General features: G+C 39.5%; 1 protein-coding gene across 4 annotated transcripts in view; it reads left to right on the forward strand.

Annotated features, from left to right (window-relative positions):
- The window catches only part of REV1 (REV1 DNA directed polymerase), a 100,218-nt gene that overhangs the window by 19,374 nt on the left and 61,524 nt on the right, over window positions 1–19,320 (forward strand). For 2 of the 4 annotated variants that reach the window (XM_056116725.1, XM_056116726.1), the window contains exons 2-3: window positions 1,092–1,155; window positions 3,577–3,703. In XM_056116725.1, coding sequence (XP_055972700.1) covers window positions 1,102–1,155; window positions 3,577–3,703 — 181 coding nt within the window. In that variant the 5' untranslated portion in view covers window positions 1,092–1,101. Of the gene's footprint in view, window positions 1–1,091; window positions 1,199–3,576; window positions 3,704–19,320 lie in introns of all 4 variants that reach the window. The other 2 variants (XM_056116727.1, XM_056116729.1) reach the window with 2 other exon arrangements.

Raw genomic sequence — 19,320 nt, forward strand, 5'->3', positions numbered from 1 at the left:
GTTCCTACCTGGGGTGGCCTGGCACCGGTAACTTACTGCAGGGACCCGACGCATTTCTGCTAAAAGCCGCTGGGTTCTGAGATTTGTTTCTGAGCCTCTTGGATCATGGCCCTTAAGCAGCTTGATTAGGAGTCAGAGCAGCCGTTTGTGGGTGGCAACTCACGGTCTTGTTAGGGCAGGGAGGAAAAGGATGACTCCACCCCCATCCTGTGAGGCCCCACTTGTCTCGTCACTGCAGGCCCAAACCTGACTGTCCTATGTCCTCTGGAGGATGGCGGCCACCGAGCCGCCAAGGGGGAGGAAGCGGAGGGACAGCACCCTTTACCCCCTGGGGTGGCCTGGTACCATTAACCTACTTCGGTAACCAGACACATTTCTGACAAAAGCCGCTGGGTTCTGAGTTTTGTTTCTGAGTCTCTGGGATCATGGCTGTTAAGCAGTTTGATCAGAAGCCAGAGAGGTCTTGCCTCCAATTATATAGCAGAGCTGGAAGTGGTTTGTGGGTGTGTGTCCCACATACCTAACTTTTGGCCATTTGCTTTCTTGGTAAACTTGGCCCCAAGTTGTTGGGGTCTGACCAAAGGCACAGCAGCAATTTTGGGATATCTGGAAGTCTGAAGGCGCCATCAGGCTGCTGATGGACTTGCCTCACAGGTACAGATTGACCTGCTAGTGGCACCATACCCCAAGTAAGAGAGTTTTAAGAGTCACAGTATAGGAGAATACGTAGCGCAAAATGTTTTCTCAGATTCTCTTTAGTACTAAATAAATGTTACAACAGCTATGTTAGTAAGATTTGGTGATATTTTTATCTAAATGGGTATTAGGATTGGTGCTCAGAAATGCATAAAAGTTTTTCCTGCTAACGTTTGAATTTAAAGTAGCTATAATTTAGATCTGATGATATTCTGCACAGAGGTTTTTTTTAGTACCAGATTTCACTTGTGAAGCCTAAAAAATTAAATTGGTATTAAACATTTAAATCCATAAACTGAAAATTAAATTTTAAAAAATTTCTTGATATTAAGATAAAGCATCAATGATAGTTCATTATGTTAGAAAATTGACATATTTTTTTTCTCCTCATACAGAAGTTCCACTATGAGACGAGGTGGATGGAGGAAGCGAGCTGAAAATGATGGCTGGGAGAAATGGGTGTGTTTTAAAAGAATAAAAATAATTATATTGCATTTTCTAGGTATTTTTCATTTTTCTTTTAGTTTATACCATGTTCAAGACATTTTTTAAATTGTAAATCACTTTAGACATCTATTTGTTGAGTTGTAGTAAGACTTTAACATCCCTAAACTTTGCTCTCAGGCATTATATACTGAGAAATGAATAGTCTAATGTAGAAAATTATTGTATACTAATATTTTGTGTGATTATTCTTTTGCAGCATTGCCAAAAATACTTAAAATCAGAAAAGAGTATAGATAAGCTGATAATAGGCGATCGGTCAAATAAGTTAAATAGGATCCTATTTTTGTGAAATCTTGGTGCTTTGAGGGATAGAAAAGCTAGTTAGGAGGCCAGAGTGATAGTACAATGTGTAGGGTGCTTGCCTTGCACATAGCCAACCTGGGTTCACTCCTTGGCATCACATACGGTCCCCTGAGCACTGCCAGGAGTAATTCCTGAGTGCAGAGCCAGGAGAAATCCCTGAGCACCACTGGCTGTGGCCCCAAACCGAAAAAAAAAAAAAAAGAAAAGCTAGTCGGAAAATGAGATCCCAAAAATGTTAACATGGAGATTGGGTTTCTTTCTTTCTTTCTCTCTCTCTCTCTCTCTCTCTCTCTCTCTCTCTTTCTTTTTTTCTTTTTCTATTTTCTGCAGAAAATGGATTTAATAATGAGCATATATTTGAATAATGAAAAAGTTTTGCATTTTGAACAAACATTTTCACTTACACACTTCTATGTCTTTCTAGAATTAATTCAGATGAGATCAGGGAGCTGAATCAAAGTGCTGGAGCATATTCTTTTTGCACGCAGAAAGTCTGGGTACCACTCCTGGCACCCCATCGTTCTCCAGCACTGTCTGGAGTGATCCCAGCAGCTGAGATCTGTGAAATGTAGCGCAGAACCAAAATAATTCAATTACTATTTCAAATTTGGCAGAAGTTTAGCTGAATTAATAGATTTTTTTTTCTTTTTGGGTCACACCCAGCAATGCTCAGGGGTTACTCCTGGCTCATGCACTCAGGAATCACCCCTGGCGGTGCTCAGGGGACCATATGGGATGCTGGGAATTGAACCAGGGTCGGCCATGTTGGCTGCATGGAAGGCAAATGCCCTATCCACTGTGCTGTTGCTCCAGCCCCTGAATTAATAGATTTTTACAGATCTTTAGCTATTGCAGAATTTTACTACTTAGATTTTTTTCCTTATTATTATTGTTTTTTAAGATGGGAAACTCTCAAGCACTATATTACTGAGAGGACAGTCCTTGGTGATTCTCTACCTGCGGGATCTTGTGGTTGGTTCAGCGTTAGGGCCCGAAGATGCATGCAGTGCTGGAGATTACCTGAGCCATTCCATTAGTACTTGGGAGCTCCAGGTACTTGGAGTATGTGGATTGAATGTGGATCAGCGTCATGCACAGTATGAGCCAATTCATCCTTGAGTTTAATTTACCTAATGGAAATTAGTGCTGCTGTCAAATTGATTAGATCCAGAATTTCGCCATGGAATCATTTATTGTATCCCCTTTACAAAGTGCTGATTTGTTCATCTGCCTAGTTTTACTTGAAGTTACTAATTTTAAACTCAGTACAGAAGGTAATTGAATCCAGTCTCAAATAGACCCTGTTGACCAGTTGTCAGAATTCTAATTGTTTAAAATGTTGATGTAACTTTTGTTTAATTTTGTAGATTATTATTTTATGTAATTAAATTCTTCTTCACTTGCCTGTTTAAAATAACTGTCATGGGTCTAGAACCATCAGGGGCTGGAGAGGTAACACAAACATGTGACTGCAACAGTGACAGTGGTTCAGATTTTGGCAAAGCATTGGTCCCCTGAGCTCTTCTGTGTATGTGCCTCCTCCCCATTTGCTTTTTCAGTTATCATATGGTGGTTTCTTGTGGAGTACAACTTGGATATTGAAATATACTATGAAACATGCCTTTTTAAAATTTAAAAAGTGAAGTTAAAATGCAAAAGCTCCCATTTTATGAAACGCTCTTGAAAAATGTCATGTTTTTCTATCACCTTTGCCTAAGTTAAAGAAAAGATTAATGAGGCAGTTGCTTACACATCTAAGTTTTATATGCTTAGAGCTGTCTCTCTGTCAGCCCAATTCTGGGATATTTTAATACTTTTTTTTTTTTACTAATAATGACTTTAGTAAACATTGAGAAAAATAAAGTAGTGTGTAAGAATGTGACAGTTATTAAAAACTGAGTTGAAAATTTTGCCTGTGGTTTATATTTATCATTATTATACATTATATTGTCATTATACCTTAGACATTGGTACAGAATAAAGTTCTTTTGTTTTTTTAAAAGGGAAATTGAAAAATAAATAGATAAAAATACAACTTGTGATTATTTCACTTTTTTTCTTTATTTTTAGGGTGGGTATATGGCTGCCAAGGTCCAGAAATTGGAGCAACAGTTTCGTTCAGATGCTGCTCTGCAGAAGGATGGAAGTTCATCTACAATTTTTAGTGGAGTTGCCATCTATGTTAATGGATATACAGGTTGAGTACTTTACACTTTTTAGGTACTCTATTTTGATATGTACTTTTAAAATCAGGATTGAGATTTGTTTTAAATTGCTTTTAATTATTTATCTTGTATAAAAATGCACGTAACACTCTCCTCCCATTGTTCATTCATTGTTTCGAGTGGGCACCAGTAATGTCTCCATTGTGAGACATGTTGTTACTGTTTTGGGCGTTTTTTTGCATATCGAATATGCCACGGGGAGCTTGCCAGGCTCTTCCATGTGGGCAGGATACTCTTGGTAGCTTGCCGGGCTCTCCGAGAAGGACGGAGGAATCAAACCTGGGTCGGCCTCGTGCAATCGCTGTGCTCTCGCTCCAACATGTATAAAAATGATAAAAATAAAATTCTTTGCTTAGATTTCTGTTTCACTTCATTGTCTTTCATTTTAATTTTTTAAAATCAGAATGCAGTTTAGAAACTAAAATGAGATTTAGAATGAAATGAATATAGTCTTTCTGCTTTTAAGCAGCTGATTGGAAGCTCAGCATAACTGTGGGGCTTGTAATCTGAGCTTTGTGATACAGGTGGATCTGGTATATCCACTTCGCTGATAAATTTCCAACCGTGGTAATAATCTCAAATCCTTTTATGTTGATGGAGGAGGGATTTGGTGGAGGATGGGGGAAATGTGAAAGAGAGAGACAGCGACATGCAGAATTCTAATGGTTTATGTGGTATAATTTCATTTAATTGCCCTTTTAAAAACTATTCATCCTCTAGGTCCTCTTCCCTCCAGCTAAGTCTGTTGGTCCTGGTTGGAGTAGGATAACCAATCTTCTGTGTAAGAATGAGAGGAGATAATAAAATTCTTTTTCCTTATACACAGAAACTATAAACTTCTGTTCTATAAACTCCTCAGTCCCAGTGTTAGAGATCCCAACAATCTAGTCTCTCCCACACATCTGTCTTGGTTTATATTGGTGCTGCACCAAGCCATCTCTTGTGGGCTTCCATATAGTTAGCTTTGATGTTCTTTCTTGGATTTGAAAAGTTAGTTTCCACTTGTCTATAGTGATAGTTTATTACTACTTTTTTCTTCATTCTTTTTCTTTTGTTTTGGTTTTGGGTTACACCCAGTGGTGTTCCGCTCCTGGCTCTCTTCTCAGGCATCACTCCTGTCAGGGCGCCAGAGACCTTCTGGGATGCTGGGTATCTAACCCAGGTCGACCGTGTACAAGACAAGTTCCCAACCTGCTGTACTATCATTCTGGCCCATTCTCTTCTTTCTTTTAAGGATTCCTCCATATAGCATTTTTAAAGTAAATATTTGGGTCAACCTATTATATTTTTCTCTTTCCACTTCTCATGTTAACTGCTACTCTTTAATGTCTCTGATAAATAACCTCCCTTTTGGGTATAGATGACTTCTGGAACCTGACAAAGGCCCTTGCTATTTATCTGTATCTTAGTACTATTTTTCGTTAAAATTGTCTGTTAACTCCTAGAGAGCAAGAACTATATTTTCATTACATCATCAGTGTCTGCATTGAATATTTCGTGACTAGAGAAATATTTGTCAATTAAAACCTGGATAAGTTTTATTACACTGGCAGTCTAAATATGTTATCTAGACTGAATTAAGATTAATTCATTTTTTTTAATTCAAGTTTTTGTTGAGTTTCATATGGCATGCTCCACCCAGATCCTCCATATTCCAGTAGGCAGGGGTCACACCCACCAACTGGCCCCCTGGCGCCGTGTAATCCCATCAACAGCCAAGACCCAGAGACTATAAAACCCAGATCCCGGAAGAGAACAGCGCAGAGTCTCCTGCCCCCGCACCTGGCTGTCCTCGCTGGGGCCCCTTGGAGGGGAGCGGGTTGAGTTTCCCTCCCTGCCCCGACCAGGGCTCCGGCAGCTGAAGACCTCCAGAACCAGCCACCACTGTGCTGAGACCACTCTCCACGCGAATGAAGGTACCGGCAGAGGAACAAAGGCATGTGGATTCAGGGGCTGAGATCTCCAAGCCTGCTCAGATCGGGGCTGAGCATCCTCCACCCAGATCCTCCATATTTCAGTAGGGAGGGGTCACAACCCACCAACTGGCCTCCTGGCGTCGTGTAATCCCATCAACGGCCAAGACCTAGAGACTATAAAACCCAGATCCCGGAAGCGCGCGGCCACATTTGCGGCCATGTGACATCTTATTATCTCATGCTTACTTTGGACAAACTGGCAGGCTACCGAATGTAACCTGCCCACACGGCAGAGTCTGGCAAACTCCCCGTGGCGTACCCAATATGCCAAATACCAGTAACAATGATGGATCTCATTCTCCTAACCCTGAAAGAGCCTTGAATCTCAGGGCTAGGACGAAGGAGACGTTACTGGGTCCTGCTCGAGGCAATCGATGAACATATGACATGGAGGTTGGTGATGTATTTTTTGTAGTTTGGTATGTGTCCAGTTATCTTTTTACTTTCTCTTCAGTGTTGGTGCTATGATGGTTGAAAGTTGCACATGGTTGCAGTGCAACTGGTTGTAATACACATACTGTTCGTAGTACTTACTAGGGATTACTGCAGTGGTGATACACTTTGTGAATCCTCTGAGGATCACAGACAGTAGAACTGTTAGGTGTGCATGGCACATGTATGTCGGTGCTGGGAAGCCTAAGGGTCCCCTTTAGCTCTTCACCCTTCCTGTCTGTATTATTTTTGATGATGGTGTTGCAATGACCAAGGATCATACTTTCAGTTGTGTGGTTTTTACTTAGCTGTAGTGCTCAAACCCATGGGTAGCAGTACTCGACACTTCATTGTTTTCCTCACTGAGGGTTCCCTTCTTTAGGTACAATGCTTGCATACATTTAGTAGATGGTTTAGTATTTATTTTTCCCCAAAACTTTTATTATTTTTTTAAGAAAATAAAGAATAAACTTAAATAACTCCCTTTATAATAATAAAACTTGAATATTAGTCTTTTTGGGAAACATGAAATTACATTGGTCTTTTAATTTTGTGCTTAAATTTTTTATGTAAAATTTGCTACACTGAAGGGAGAGGTTGCAGAAATTAAGAAAAATTAAATTGTTTTATGTTTATAGTTTTGTTTACCAAAGTCTGCTTTTGTTCACTGGGAGAGGATTAGCTCCTCTGTCTACAGGATAGATTTGGCCGTGATCACAAATGGTTGCTCCATTAGTTGGACCCCAAAGTTGATGATATGGAGCCAAAATTCTAAGGACATGTTGAAGCATAGGATTCATGTGTTGGTGAAGAGTAAATCTTTGTTGTATTTCTCAGTAATTTTGTGGTTTTTACATTACTGTAGCACAAACTACCTTATCCTCTTCAGGAAATACCTGAACTGGTGGATAGAATAAGTATTTTAAATAAACGTTATCATTAGTTTTAGTTTTAAGAGATTAGCAGTTAGCTAACTTTCTCTTCAGCTTCCGAGTTTTGAGGTTATAGCCCTCTAATAGCCATAGAAAATAAAAAAAGAGTGAGAGGCTAACTTCGAATATAACTTTATTAAAAAAAAAAAAAGGGCTGGAGCGATAGCACAGCGGGTAGGGCATTCATTGTACGTGGCTAAACCAGGTTGGATTCCCAGCATCCCATATGGTCCCTCAGCACTGCCAGGAGTAATTCCTGAGTGCAGAATCAGGAGTAACCCCTGTGCATCATTGGGGTGTGACTCAAAAAGCAAAACAAAACAAAAACCCCACAGATTTGACCCAAGGATCCTTATTTTAGATCTACAACTCAGAAACGGTGTTTGTCTTACTCCTTCTGGCTTCATTTAACATGGTATCTTCTATTTCCATCCATGATGCCGCAAAGTGTGTGAGTTCTTTATACCTTACAGCTGTAAGAAAATAGCTATAGCATGTATACCACTTCTCCATGCTGCAATGAATAATGGTGTGCATGCATTCTTTTTTTTTTTTTTTGGGTCACACCCGGCAGTGCACAGGGTTTACTCTTGGCTCTTCACACAGGAATGACTCCTGGCGGTGCTCAGGGGACCATATGGGATGCTGGGAATCGAACCTGGGTCAGCTGCATGCAAGACAAACGCCCTACCTGTTGTGCTATCACTCCAGCCCCGCATGCATTCTTTTGAATGAATGTTTTTCTGTCCTGAGGGTAGATACCAGAAGGTGGAATTGTTGGATCATATAGCAACTCGTTTTTAAGTTTGCTGAGAACCCTTCATTATGTTTTTTATAGGGGTTGAACCAGAAAACATTTCCACCAGCAGTAGATGACAGTTTCCTTTTTTTCACTGCATTCCTGCCAACACAGATTGTTGCCAGAGTATTTGGTATGTGCCATTCTCACTGATGTGAGATATACTCCTGTATTATTTTCTAAGCCCCGCTAATGTGTTTTTATTGTTTTTTTTTTCCTTCTTATATTTATTTATTGAATCACGGTGGGAAAAGTTACAAAGCTTTCAGGTTTAAGTCTTCGTCATATGATCAAACACCTTTCCCTTCACCAGTACTCATTTTTCACCACCAAGAACCCCAATATACATGCCTCCCACCCCTCCCAATGCCTGTGAGGCAGATGATTTCTACTTAACTCTTCTCTACATTTATTACATTCATTATTTCGACAAAAGATGCACCATTATTGTTTAGAATTTTCCCCCTAACAATCAGAATTGCTGAAAAGGCATTGTGAAATATTTTGTTTTCTATAGCTGGTTATGAGAATCATAATGTCACGCGGCCATGATTTTGTATTTCTGCAAAGAACCAGATAATTACAAGATTGGCTTCTGTGTGTCTGGTGTTATGTCTGTGCCAGAGAGCCACTTGTGGGGGGACACTCGTGACCTTGGTAGGACTTGAAGGACGAGCTGGTATTGCCCCCCTCCCCCCCTTCCCATGAGACTGCAGTTGTCCCGTCACCGCCGGCTCATACCTGGCTTTCCTATAAGCTCTGAGGTGGTGGCCACCTTGCTGCTGGGGGGCGGGGAGGGCGGAAGGGAGCAACACTGTTTCCCTCCCAGTGAGGCTTGGTGCCGTAGTTAAATGCATGGACCATTCACTTTTCTGCCGCAAGTTGCCGGGCTCTGGATTAAGTCCTTTTGCCTCTGGAGCCATGGCCGTGCCAGAGAGCTGCTCATGGGAAGCAACTCGTGACCTTGGTAGGGCGTGAAGGATGAGCCGGTACTTCCCCCCTTCCCATGAGACTGAGTTGCCCCGTCACTGCTGGCTCATACCTGGCTTTCCTATAAGCTCTGAGACAGCGGCTACCTTGTTTGCAGTCTGGATGCATTTCTGCCAAAAGCCACTGGGTTTCAAGATTTGTTTCTGAATCTCTGGGATCATGGCCATTAAGCAGCTTGATCAGGAGCCAGAGAGGCCATTTGTAGGCGGCGACTCAGGGTCTCGTAGGGATGGGGAGGAAAGGGCCGGTTCGACCCCCATCTGGTGAGGCCCCGCGTGCCTCATCACTGCAGGCCCAAACCTGACTGTCCAGTGGCCTCTGGAGGATGGCGGTCACTGGGCTGCCAGGGGGAACAGGCCAAAGCACGAAACCTATTCCCACCTGGAGTGGCCCAGCGCCAGTAACCTACTGCAGGAACAGATCGCCTTTCTGCCAAAAGCCTTTGTTTGGGTTCCGAGATTCATTTTTGAGTCTCTGGGATCATGGCCGTTAAGCAGTTCGATCAGGAACCAGAGAGACCATGCTTCCAGTTTTATAGCTGAGCTGGAGGTGGTTTGTGGGTGTGTCTCCCACATACCTAACTTTTGGCCATTTACTTTCTTGGTAAACTTTGCCCCAAGTTTTGGGGTCTGGCCAAAGGCATAGCAGCAACTTTGGGGTATCTGAAAGTCTGACGGTGCCATCAGGGTGCTGATGCACTCGCCTCACAGTTATAGGTTGACCTGCTGGCGGCACCATACCCTCGTTAATTTTTAGTGGGCATTTCCCACCTCTTGTTTTCTCTGTTTTATAATTTACAAAATCAGTATTTGAACATTCTATCATGACATCTCATTTACTGAAAATGTTTGACTTAGTTTATATATTTATTTTTTGGTTGGGGTGGAGGTGTGATATAAATAATCACTTAATCACTTAATCCCCGTTATTCATCGATTTATTCGAGTGGGTGTCAGTAACGTCTCCATTCATCCCGGTTGCGTGCTAGCGTAGCCCAATGGTATCTGTTCGTTCTAGGAACATGCAGAGCCTCAAACCGATCATTTAGGGTCTTGAGGAAGAAGTCTGACCATCTTATAGGTGGGCGTCCACGCGATCTTTTGATGTCCCGTGGAATCCAATCAGTAATGGCTCTTGTCCAGCGGTTGTCTGTAAACCTCATTACGTGTCCAGCCCATCTGATTTTTGATGTCTTGGCAAATGAGACAGCGTCCCTGATTCTTGAGCGTTGACGAAGATCAGAACTCCGGATTCTATCTCTCATTTGAGTGAATCGTGATATTCCAAGCATAGTTCTTTCGATTCCTCTTTGAGAGACCCGAATAGCGTTCTCATCCTGTTTTCGTAGGGTCCAGGTCTCTGAGGCATATGTTAATGCAGGAAGAATAGTGGAATCAAAGAGATGTGCTCGTAGCTGGAGGTTCTTTGTCCCTTTAGTTATTTCTTCAATGCTCTTGAAGGCATTCCAAGCCGCTCTCTTCCTCCTGCGCAACTCAGGTGCCAGGTCATTCATCATGTTGATTTCTCGACCTAGGTATATATAACTGTTGCATTCGGAGATGGTGGTTCCGTTGAGAGCGAATGGAGCGTCAGGAACAAGGCTGTTTCTCATAAACATTGTCTTCGCAAGATTCAGCTGTAGTCCGACCTTTCCACATTCACGGTCAAAGTCGTTCAGCATTTGTGCCGCTTGGCTGATGTTTGGTGTTATTAGAACGATGTCATCAGCAAAGCGGAGGTGGTGTAGTTGCCGACCATCTATCTTCACTCCCATGTTTTCCCATTCCAGCCGTCGCATGATGTTCTCGAGGGTGGCACTGAAGAGTTTTGGTGAAATGATATCACCCTGCCGAACCCCTCTCTTGATATGGATGATTACTTCTTTGTAGAATGGTGAGATTTTGGTAGTGAATCCGCAATAGAGCTCACGAAGGATCTTGATGTATTGAGTTTGTATGCCCTCGTTGGCTAGGGTTTCCATGACCGCTTCTGTCTCAACAGAACCAAAGGCCTTCTTTAAATCAATGAACGTTAGACAGAGCGGCATCTTGAACTCCTGAGATACCTCAATGAGCTTGGTTATTGTGTGGATATGGTCGATATATATATATATATATATACACATATATATACAAATAAATAATAGATGAAATTAATACATAGAAGTTGTAATGGCAGACTTTTTTGTTGAATTCCAATATTAGAATCCCTGATGGTATGTGGATTTAGTGAAATAGTGAATTGCTTAGTTTACCTGGTTATTCTTACAAAGCAGTTAATGATTTAAATGTTCTATAAGAGATTGGTTTTTTCCTTTTATTTTTTGTACCATATGTGGCACTGCTCAGGGCTTCCTCCCAACTCTGCACTTATGGATTACTCCTGGCAGAGCTCATATGGTTCAAACAGTTCATGTTTTATTTTTGTATAATATTGTTTTGTTTATTGTTGGGGAATGGTGCTCCAAAGTAATGTTTCGGCCACTTGTTCCCAGCAATACTTGCTAGTTAGTCCAGGTGCTTCGGTTTTAGGACCCCACAATGCAGAGTTGCTTAGGTCCTGCATTGCTGAGGACCACCAGAACTCCCCCAAGCAGTGCTCAGGGGATCCTCTGCTACAGGCTTCAAACTTGAACCTTGCACATCTTTGTGGTCTCACTTCGTCATGATTAATGATTCTCTTCATATGTTGTTGGATTCAGTATGCCAAGATCTTGTTGTAGATCTTGTTTTATGTGTAAGTTCATCAGAGGTATCAGTCTGTAGTTTTCTGGTTTTGTGTGTGTGTGTGTGTGTGTGTGTGTGTGTGTGTGTGTGTGCGCGCGTGCTGTCTTTTACTGACTTGATAATCCAGTGATTCCTGACCTCTGTGCTATCTTCAGCTCTGATTTTTTTCTCTTTTAAAAACTTTTGTTTCTTAATTTCTCATAAAATATTTAGAATTATTGTTAGTAATCATAAAATTTCATGGATTAAACAGTTTGCTTTGTCAAGAGATGATTTGCTGAGCATATTGTTCATAGCATGTTTCAAGTGAAATTGCGGAGAAATATACTAGATGCTAAAAGCAGTGCTTCCTCTAAAACACAACCAGAACTTAACTATAAGGTAACAAGAAATAAAATCACCTCTTGCTGACTTTTATCAGTCTTCTTAGCAGAAATCCTAAATTCTAGGAGAGACTAGAGTGACATATTTCTTTTTCTTGGCATTTATCAATAAAAGAAAATGGGCAGCCAAGAATGCTTTATTCTATAAAAATTATTACTTAAGTATGGTGGAGAATTAGATTATTTTTAAGCAAAAACTGTTGGAGCTTAACACCAACTGACTTGCACTATAGAAAATATTGAATAGAGTTCATTACATAGAAACAAAAGAATAGAAAATCTTGAACCAAGGTGATAAAGTAAAAGCAGAAATATTAATATCAGTGAGATAATAAAAGGAAATAAAAGTAGCAAAAACTACAAAATTGGTCTCAGTCTGTGTCCCATCCTCATGCCCACACCACCTCCCATACTTGAAACAACTCCAATGGTAACTGTAAAACAAAAATCTGGAGAAGAGAAATTTAGAAAAGATGAAGATCTGAAGAGAATCACCAGGGGGAAAACACCCAATTAAAAACGATAAAAACAAATGGAAAAGAAATAGCAATCTAATCTACAATCAGAAAACAAAACTAAAAAAAAGAGAGAGAAATGATTAAGCCAATCAATTTTAATGTTCTGAAATCAATGCAAAACACAGTGGTTGGATGAATTAAAAAGCTTCATCAAGTGCTACGCATATAAAGAGATATGCATCAGATTTAATCTGAGTTAAAGACTAAGCAAGGTCTTCCATGTCAACAATGAAAAGGGCTGGAACTGCTATTCTCATATCTGATAATGTAACTTTAAATTAAGAAAGCTAATATTATAAAGATGGTTATTATTCGTTTATCCAGGGGTCAGTCCATCAAAAAGATATGACCTAAATATACAATGTATATATATTTTTTAAAGTCCTCAAGGTATATATAATTATTATTATTATTATTATTGGTGATTTTCTGTTTTGGGATCATACCTAGTGATGCTCAAGGATAACTCCTGGCTCTGCACTCAGAAATTAATCCTGGTGGTGTTGGGTGACAATTTGAGTTGCTGGGAATTGAAGCCATGTTGGCTATTTTCGAGGCAGTTGCCCTACCTACTGTACTATTTTCTCTGTCACCGAAGGCATGGCACAATCTTTCTGTTGTTGTTACTGTTTTTGTTTGGGGCACAATACTCAGTTATGGTTAGGGTTTACTCCTGAATCTGCATGCAGGGGTTACTCCTGGTGGTGCTTGGGCGACTGTGTGGGATGCCAGAGATCAAGGAATACATTTTTAGGAGCTAGAACAGTAGCACAGCCGGTAGGGCATTTTCCTTGCACGCGGCCGACCTGGGTTTGTTTTCCAACATCTCATATGGTCCTCTGAGCACTGCCAGGCAGATTCCTGAGTGTAGAACCAGGAGTAACCCCTGTGCATTGCCGGGTGTGACGCAAAAAGCAAAAAAAAAAAAAAAAAAGAATACATTTTTAACAGCACTGCTATTTTGTTTGAGGGCTATATCCTGCTCTAGGGCTGATTCCTGCATTTGCACTCTTCCAGCTGAGGTCAGGGAATATGGGTACTGGGGGCCCAGCTGGGTCATGCAAAGCAAGTGCCCTGTACATTATGATGTTTCTTATAGCATATCATGGGGGAAATCAACATAGAACTCAGAACAATGGACAGATCATCCAGACCTAAAAATGGAGCAGAGTGTGATGGCTTTTAATGAAGATTAAATGAGATTAAATTACTAGTTACATACTAGTTTATAGAATGACAGAAATTTTCATACTAAAGCAAATGAATATTATTCTTGACAAGTGCAAAGGATTCATTTTCAAGGATAGGTCATATGGTAGGAACTGAGGGTCCCCTTTTTTTTTTTGGCTTTTGGTTTTGGGCCACAACTGGGGATGTGGATGCTCAGGGGTTATTCTTGGCTCTGCGTGCACGTAGAAATATCGCCTGGTGGTGCTCAGGGGATCACATGGGATGCCAGAGATTGAATGAACTTGGGTCAGCTGTGTCCACGGCAAGAGCCCTACCCATGCTGTGGCCCAGGACTTGAAAGTCTTAATATATGAAGATAGAAGTTATATCAAGCATCTTTTCCAATCACAATGGCATGAGACTAGAGATCAATAGAAAATCTCAGAAATGAACAATTTTTAAGAATTATACAACCTTGTAAAACTGACCAAGGGAGAAAAAAACAGTCAAATCACAAGTGTCAATGTGATTGTCAAAGCTGTGATTAAACCCTAAGAACAAAAGTCCAGGGTCATAATGGCTTCACTAGTGAACTCAAAACTTTCAAAGACAAACTCATGCCTGTTCTGCTAATATTCTTTCATAATATTGAAGAGGGGGAACATTCCCAAACACGTCATAACACTCTAATTCTTATGCCAATAAAGGACATCCCAAAAAAGAGAAAACTACAGACTTGATACCTCTGATGAACTTAAACATGAAAATCCTCAACAAGATTTGTCAAATTAAATCCAAAAACAACATATCTAGAGATTTATCATGACTGAGTGGTAATTATCCCAAGGATCAAGGATGCCTTAATGGACACAAATCAATTAATGTGACAAACCACATCAGAAAGATAAAAATAATGCCATCATATTAAATGCTGAGATAACATTTGACAGTAATCAACCTCCATTTATGATAGCACATTAAATTAAGAATAGAAGGAACATAAAACATAAGGATATATATGACAAATCAAAAGTAATTTAAAAACTGGTGCAAACTGAAAGCTTCAGTGTCTGAAATAAGACAAAAATAACTGCTCTCACTCCTCTTTCAAAAAATTTGAAGCAAAGTGCAATAGTTTTGGAAGTTCTATTTAGATAAGTTAGGCAAGAAAAATTTGTAGACAGAATTCACGCTGGGGAAAAAGCAAAGCCACTGTTTGTAGATGGCATATGTAGACTAAAGACATCATTAAAGATTGTTTGAGAAATAGCAAGTTTAGTCAAGTAGGGATACAAAACAGTGTACATAGCTTTGGTGCTCATATATATCCACACAGTTTTACTGGTGGAATGGTTGGTGATGCCAGAAGTGCCACAGATTCATTATAACTTTGATTTTGAATTTTTGGCTCTGAGTTCTGAAACCTTTTACTGTTTCTAGTCTTTTGCAACTCCAAATTTTCTTATGTGATTCTGTCTTGGGTCGTAGCTCACAATTTAATATGCTGGAGATAGAGGAATTTAAAGACAACAATCAACTTGTCCAAACACCAGTGGCCTTTCTAAGGAAATTGCACAAACAAATGTAGAATTTGTATGGAATCACACAAGACTTCTAATTGTCCAAGCAATTCTGAGAATAAAGCAGAAAAATAAAGATAGCATACTTCATGTCTTAAAAATAAAATCCGTAGTAATTAAAACGGTAGGTTTGAAACCCAGAGAAGCCAGTGGAATAGAGTGCTGGTCCCAGTCTGTGACAGGGGAGTCAATCCCTCCAGTGGAGAAAGAAAAACCTATTCAACAGATAATACCAGGGAGCCCAGACAGCCACTGGAGACAAGAAATACTAGATCACTAACATCATACACAAATGTGAACTCAAAATAGATTAAAATCTTAGATAATTGACCCCAAACTGTAAAATAGTGGAAAATGTAGGTGATACACCTGATATCATTGTTATATTTGCAGTCTCAGCTCCTTTGGCAAGGGAAACAAAAGGAAGGATAAACAGATGGGACTATATTAAGAAGTTTTTACATAGTGAAAAAAGTACACAAAAGGCAACCATAGGAATTGGGGGAAGATAGTTGGATCTCATCTGTCTGACGGATTCCCAAAACAGAGATACCAGGTATTTTGTGGCCAGACAGTACATTGGGTAGGGCACTTGCACGTGACTGTCCAGGGTTTGATTCCCAGCACCCCATCTGGTCCTTCAAGGCCCTTTGGGAATGATCTGTAAGAGCAGACAGGATTAAGTAATCCCTGAGCACTGCTGGGTGTGTGTCTTCCACCACCCAAAAAAAGATACCAGAATTATTTTATGTGTAATCAAAATGAAGCAAATTAACTGGTGAGAAATTCCAATACATCTTGGTATTATGTGGGGAGACTGGTAAGGGATGGGAGGTGTGGGTCAGGTATAGGGAACCTTTGATATTGGGGATAGAATTTTGATGGTGGGTCTAGTGTTTGTGTAAGAGATAGTGCTACCTCTGAAATTCTGCACCCCGGAAAACCATTGGTATAGCAATTAAAAAAAATCATTATACTTTTCTGATTTTCTGTTTTAATGTACATGGGAGTTGATGTAGGTAAGCAGTGGGTGTGATGTGTCAGGAAGACAAAAATGATGATGCTTGTTGAAAGAATGGAAAAGTGAAGACATCTAAATCTGTAGCTTCTACTCATCAACATTTAACATTTTGGTAGTATTTGATTTAATTTGTTGTCTGTCATGTAAAGGGATGATAGAACAGTTGTTAATGTCAGGCTGCGAATTTGACACAGCATTACTAGAACTCAGGCCCATTGACCTATGTTCACTGTACTTCTAGTTATGTTTTATTGCTTTTAGTTATATAGTATGTTTTATCTGGGCCATGGTAGAAACATGGTAGAGATTCGGCCAAAAGCTAAAAAAAGGTTACTTAATTTTGTACTCATTTTGTATATAAGGTATTATAGTCTATTAGTTAATAAATAGGTGAATTATTGAATTCAAAATTCTGTCCACTGGTGTCCAATAGAGTTTTTCAGTGTCTTGCTAGTTAGACAGTGTCTTGCTAGTTAGACACTGAGAAACTTTAGGCTAAGTAAATGAGTCAGTTGATCAAGGCATTGGCTTTCTAGTATAAATGCAGTTGGAACTGTGTCCTTAAAATGAAGGGCTGCTGCATGGTAAGGTTAGTCAAAATTATGTGTCTTTTGGAGATAGAAGTCTGAGTCTAACCTCGGCTATCTTATGTGCTTGTTCTGTTGGACTTTGATACTAATTTTTTTAATTATTGATTTGTTTCTCTATAAATTAATCTTCCCTAAACATGATACTTCTTAAAAGTGTATTAACAGAATAATTTGCATATTAATAAAGGCTTTAAGTTGAAACTAAAGCTTCCCGCAACACAGGCGTGCACGTGCGTGCATGTGCACGCACGCGCGCGCACACACACACACACACACACAGACACACACACCCTTTTGGTTATTTTGCTTTGGGGAGCATTTGATCCTATTGTATTTAAAGAATCTTCACCAAAGTGTCAGTGGTAATCTGTGGTGATGAGCTTTGTTGGTGATTAAGTTGCCTTTCTTGCACTTCAATGTATTTTAAAATAACAGTGTATAATGATGATGTATAATGGGGGTTGAGGGATGTTTAGTTCATTTCCTAATTAAATATTTGAATTGGTCCAGTTGATTTAACTTGATTAGGTTTGTTTATACCAATGTGGGAAATGAAATGGTTATTAGATTTCTAAAACCTCTCCAAGTTCTAATAATCTCCTAAATGTGTTTTTGTCTTGTTTTTTTTCTTCTTTTTTTATTCCTTATGTACATCAAAAACATTTTTTTCAGACTAATCAAAGAATTTTAATCAGTATATTTAATATATGTTGTTTATTAACACATATTTCTTGAGGATTAATTTCCAACACTTCACAATTCACATAGACAGCATCAGCGTTTACAGTCTTTCAGGCATCCCAGGGTAATTCGAAGTGTGCCCTTTCCTTAAAGTCTTTTGTCTCATACTGAAGTGCTCATCTGTTAATTAATAGAAACTAGGCAGAAATTAGAAAAACCTGGGATATAATATGCATATATTTAACCATAATTTTAATACAATTTATTTAAATTTATATTTATAGCCTAAGAATTAAAAGAATTTGTTACATATTCACCTATATCTTTCCTTAAGCAAATATTAATTTTCAGCTGACAAAGATTAATACTATGTTGAACACAGACTTTTAAATAGAACACTTTTGCTGAACTAAAAAACTTAAATTGGTGATCAGACATTATTTCTTAATAATCCTAAATAGAACTGGTACAATATGTAATAAACTGTCAAAACAAATTTATTTTACTCTGTGTGTGTGCCCGGGCACATGTGCACACTGGGGTGGGGGATCAAAAACATTTTTTTGAAAGAAAAGGTACTGAAGGTTAGGCAACAAGGAAATGTTTAGGGGTCGAGAGATAGTATAGCAGGTAGGGCATTTTTCTTACAGGTGACTGACCATTTGATCCCAGGCATCCCTTATGGTCCCTAAGCATAGTTAGGCAAGGCTCAAACCACACCCCTCTCAAAAAAAGAGAAGATGGGGAAGGGGAAGTATTTATATGAGGGACTATGAATTGGAAAAATACAGTGATACTAAATAGAAAGTAGCCTCAACCTTGGAGTTCTTTCTTTCTTGCTTTGGTATAAGAAATGGTAATATTATTATTAATACTGTTAGCTGATACGTAGTTCTTACAATGTGCAAGTTACTTTTCTTAGCAGTTTTAGTTTTCTCAGTTTTCAGCTTTCTCAAGTCCACATCTTATGAGGACATCTTTTTTGTGACATCTTATTATCTCATTCCTACTTTGGACAAACTTGCAGGCTATCAAATGTAGCCTGCCCACAGGCCAGAGTCTGGCAAACTCCCCTTGGCGTACCAAATATGCCAAATACCAGTAACAATGATGGGTCTCATTCTCCTAAAGAGCCTTGAATATAATCTCAGGGCTAGGATGAAGGACACGTTACTGGGGCCTGCTCGAGGCAATCGACGAATAACAGGATGATGAAATGAAAATGAAATGAAATCATGTCCACAATAGCTTTCTGAAGCACCTTGGTACTTTCTGAAGCACAGTACCTTGTTTAGATAAGAGAAACTCAGGTGGAAAATTCAGTAACTGTCTTGAGATTTACTCAGCTAACAAGTGATACAGCCTGAATTTGAACCCAGTCAGTCTCACTTTTGCAGTTTGCAATGTGACTTTTGTAGTTCGTGAGTGACTGAATAAATATTATTAAAATTGTAATAGTGAATATTATTAAAATTGTAGTTTCAATACTATTTATACTCCAGACATGGAAGAGAGCAAAACAAGGTAACTTCAGATTATAATCAGAATAAGGAGAAAATTTCCTTATATTGTAGGATGTAGATACTAATCTAGTGTCATATAGAATTTGTGCTGTTACTTTCTCTCAACCATTTTTCTTACATTTTTGGTATTTGAAGTAATGTGTTTATAAATTACTGCTTCTACACCACTGACAAAATGCACTTTAGTTGCCACTTGAATCCCTGCTTTCCCCCATCCTGTCTGCTCTCCCCTCTTCCCCCCATCTTTTAAACTAATCAAACTGCATTT

Source organism: Sorex fumeus, unplaced genomic scaffold, assembly GCF_029834395.1.
Source record: "Sorex fumeus unplaced genomic scaffold, SorFum_2.1 ptg000033l, whole genome shotgun sequence".
Lineage (NCBI taxonomy): Eukaryota > Metazoa > Chordata > Mammalia > Eulipotyphla > Soricidae > Sorex > Sorex fumeus.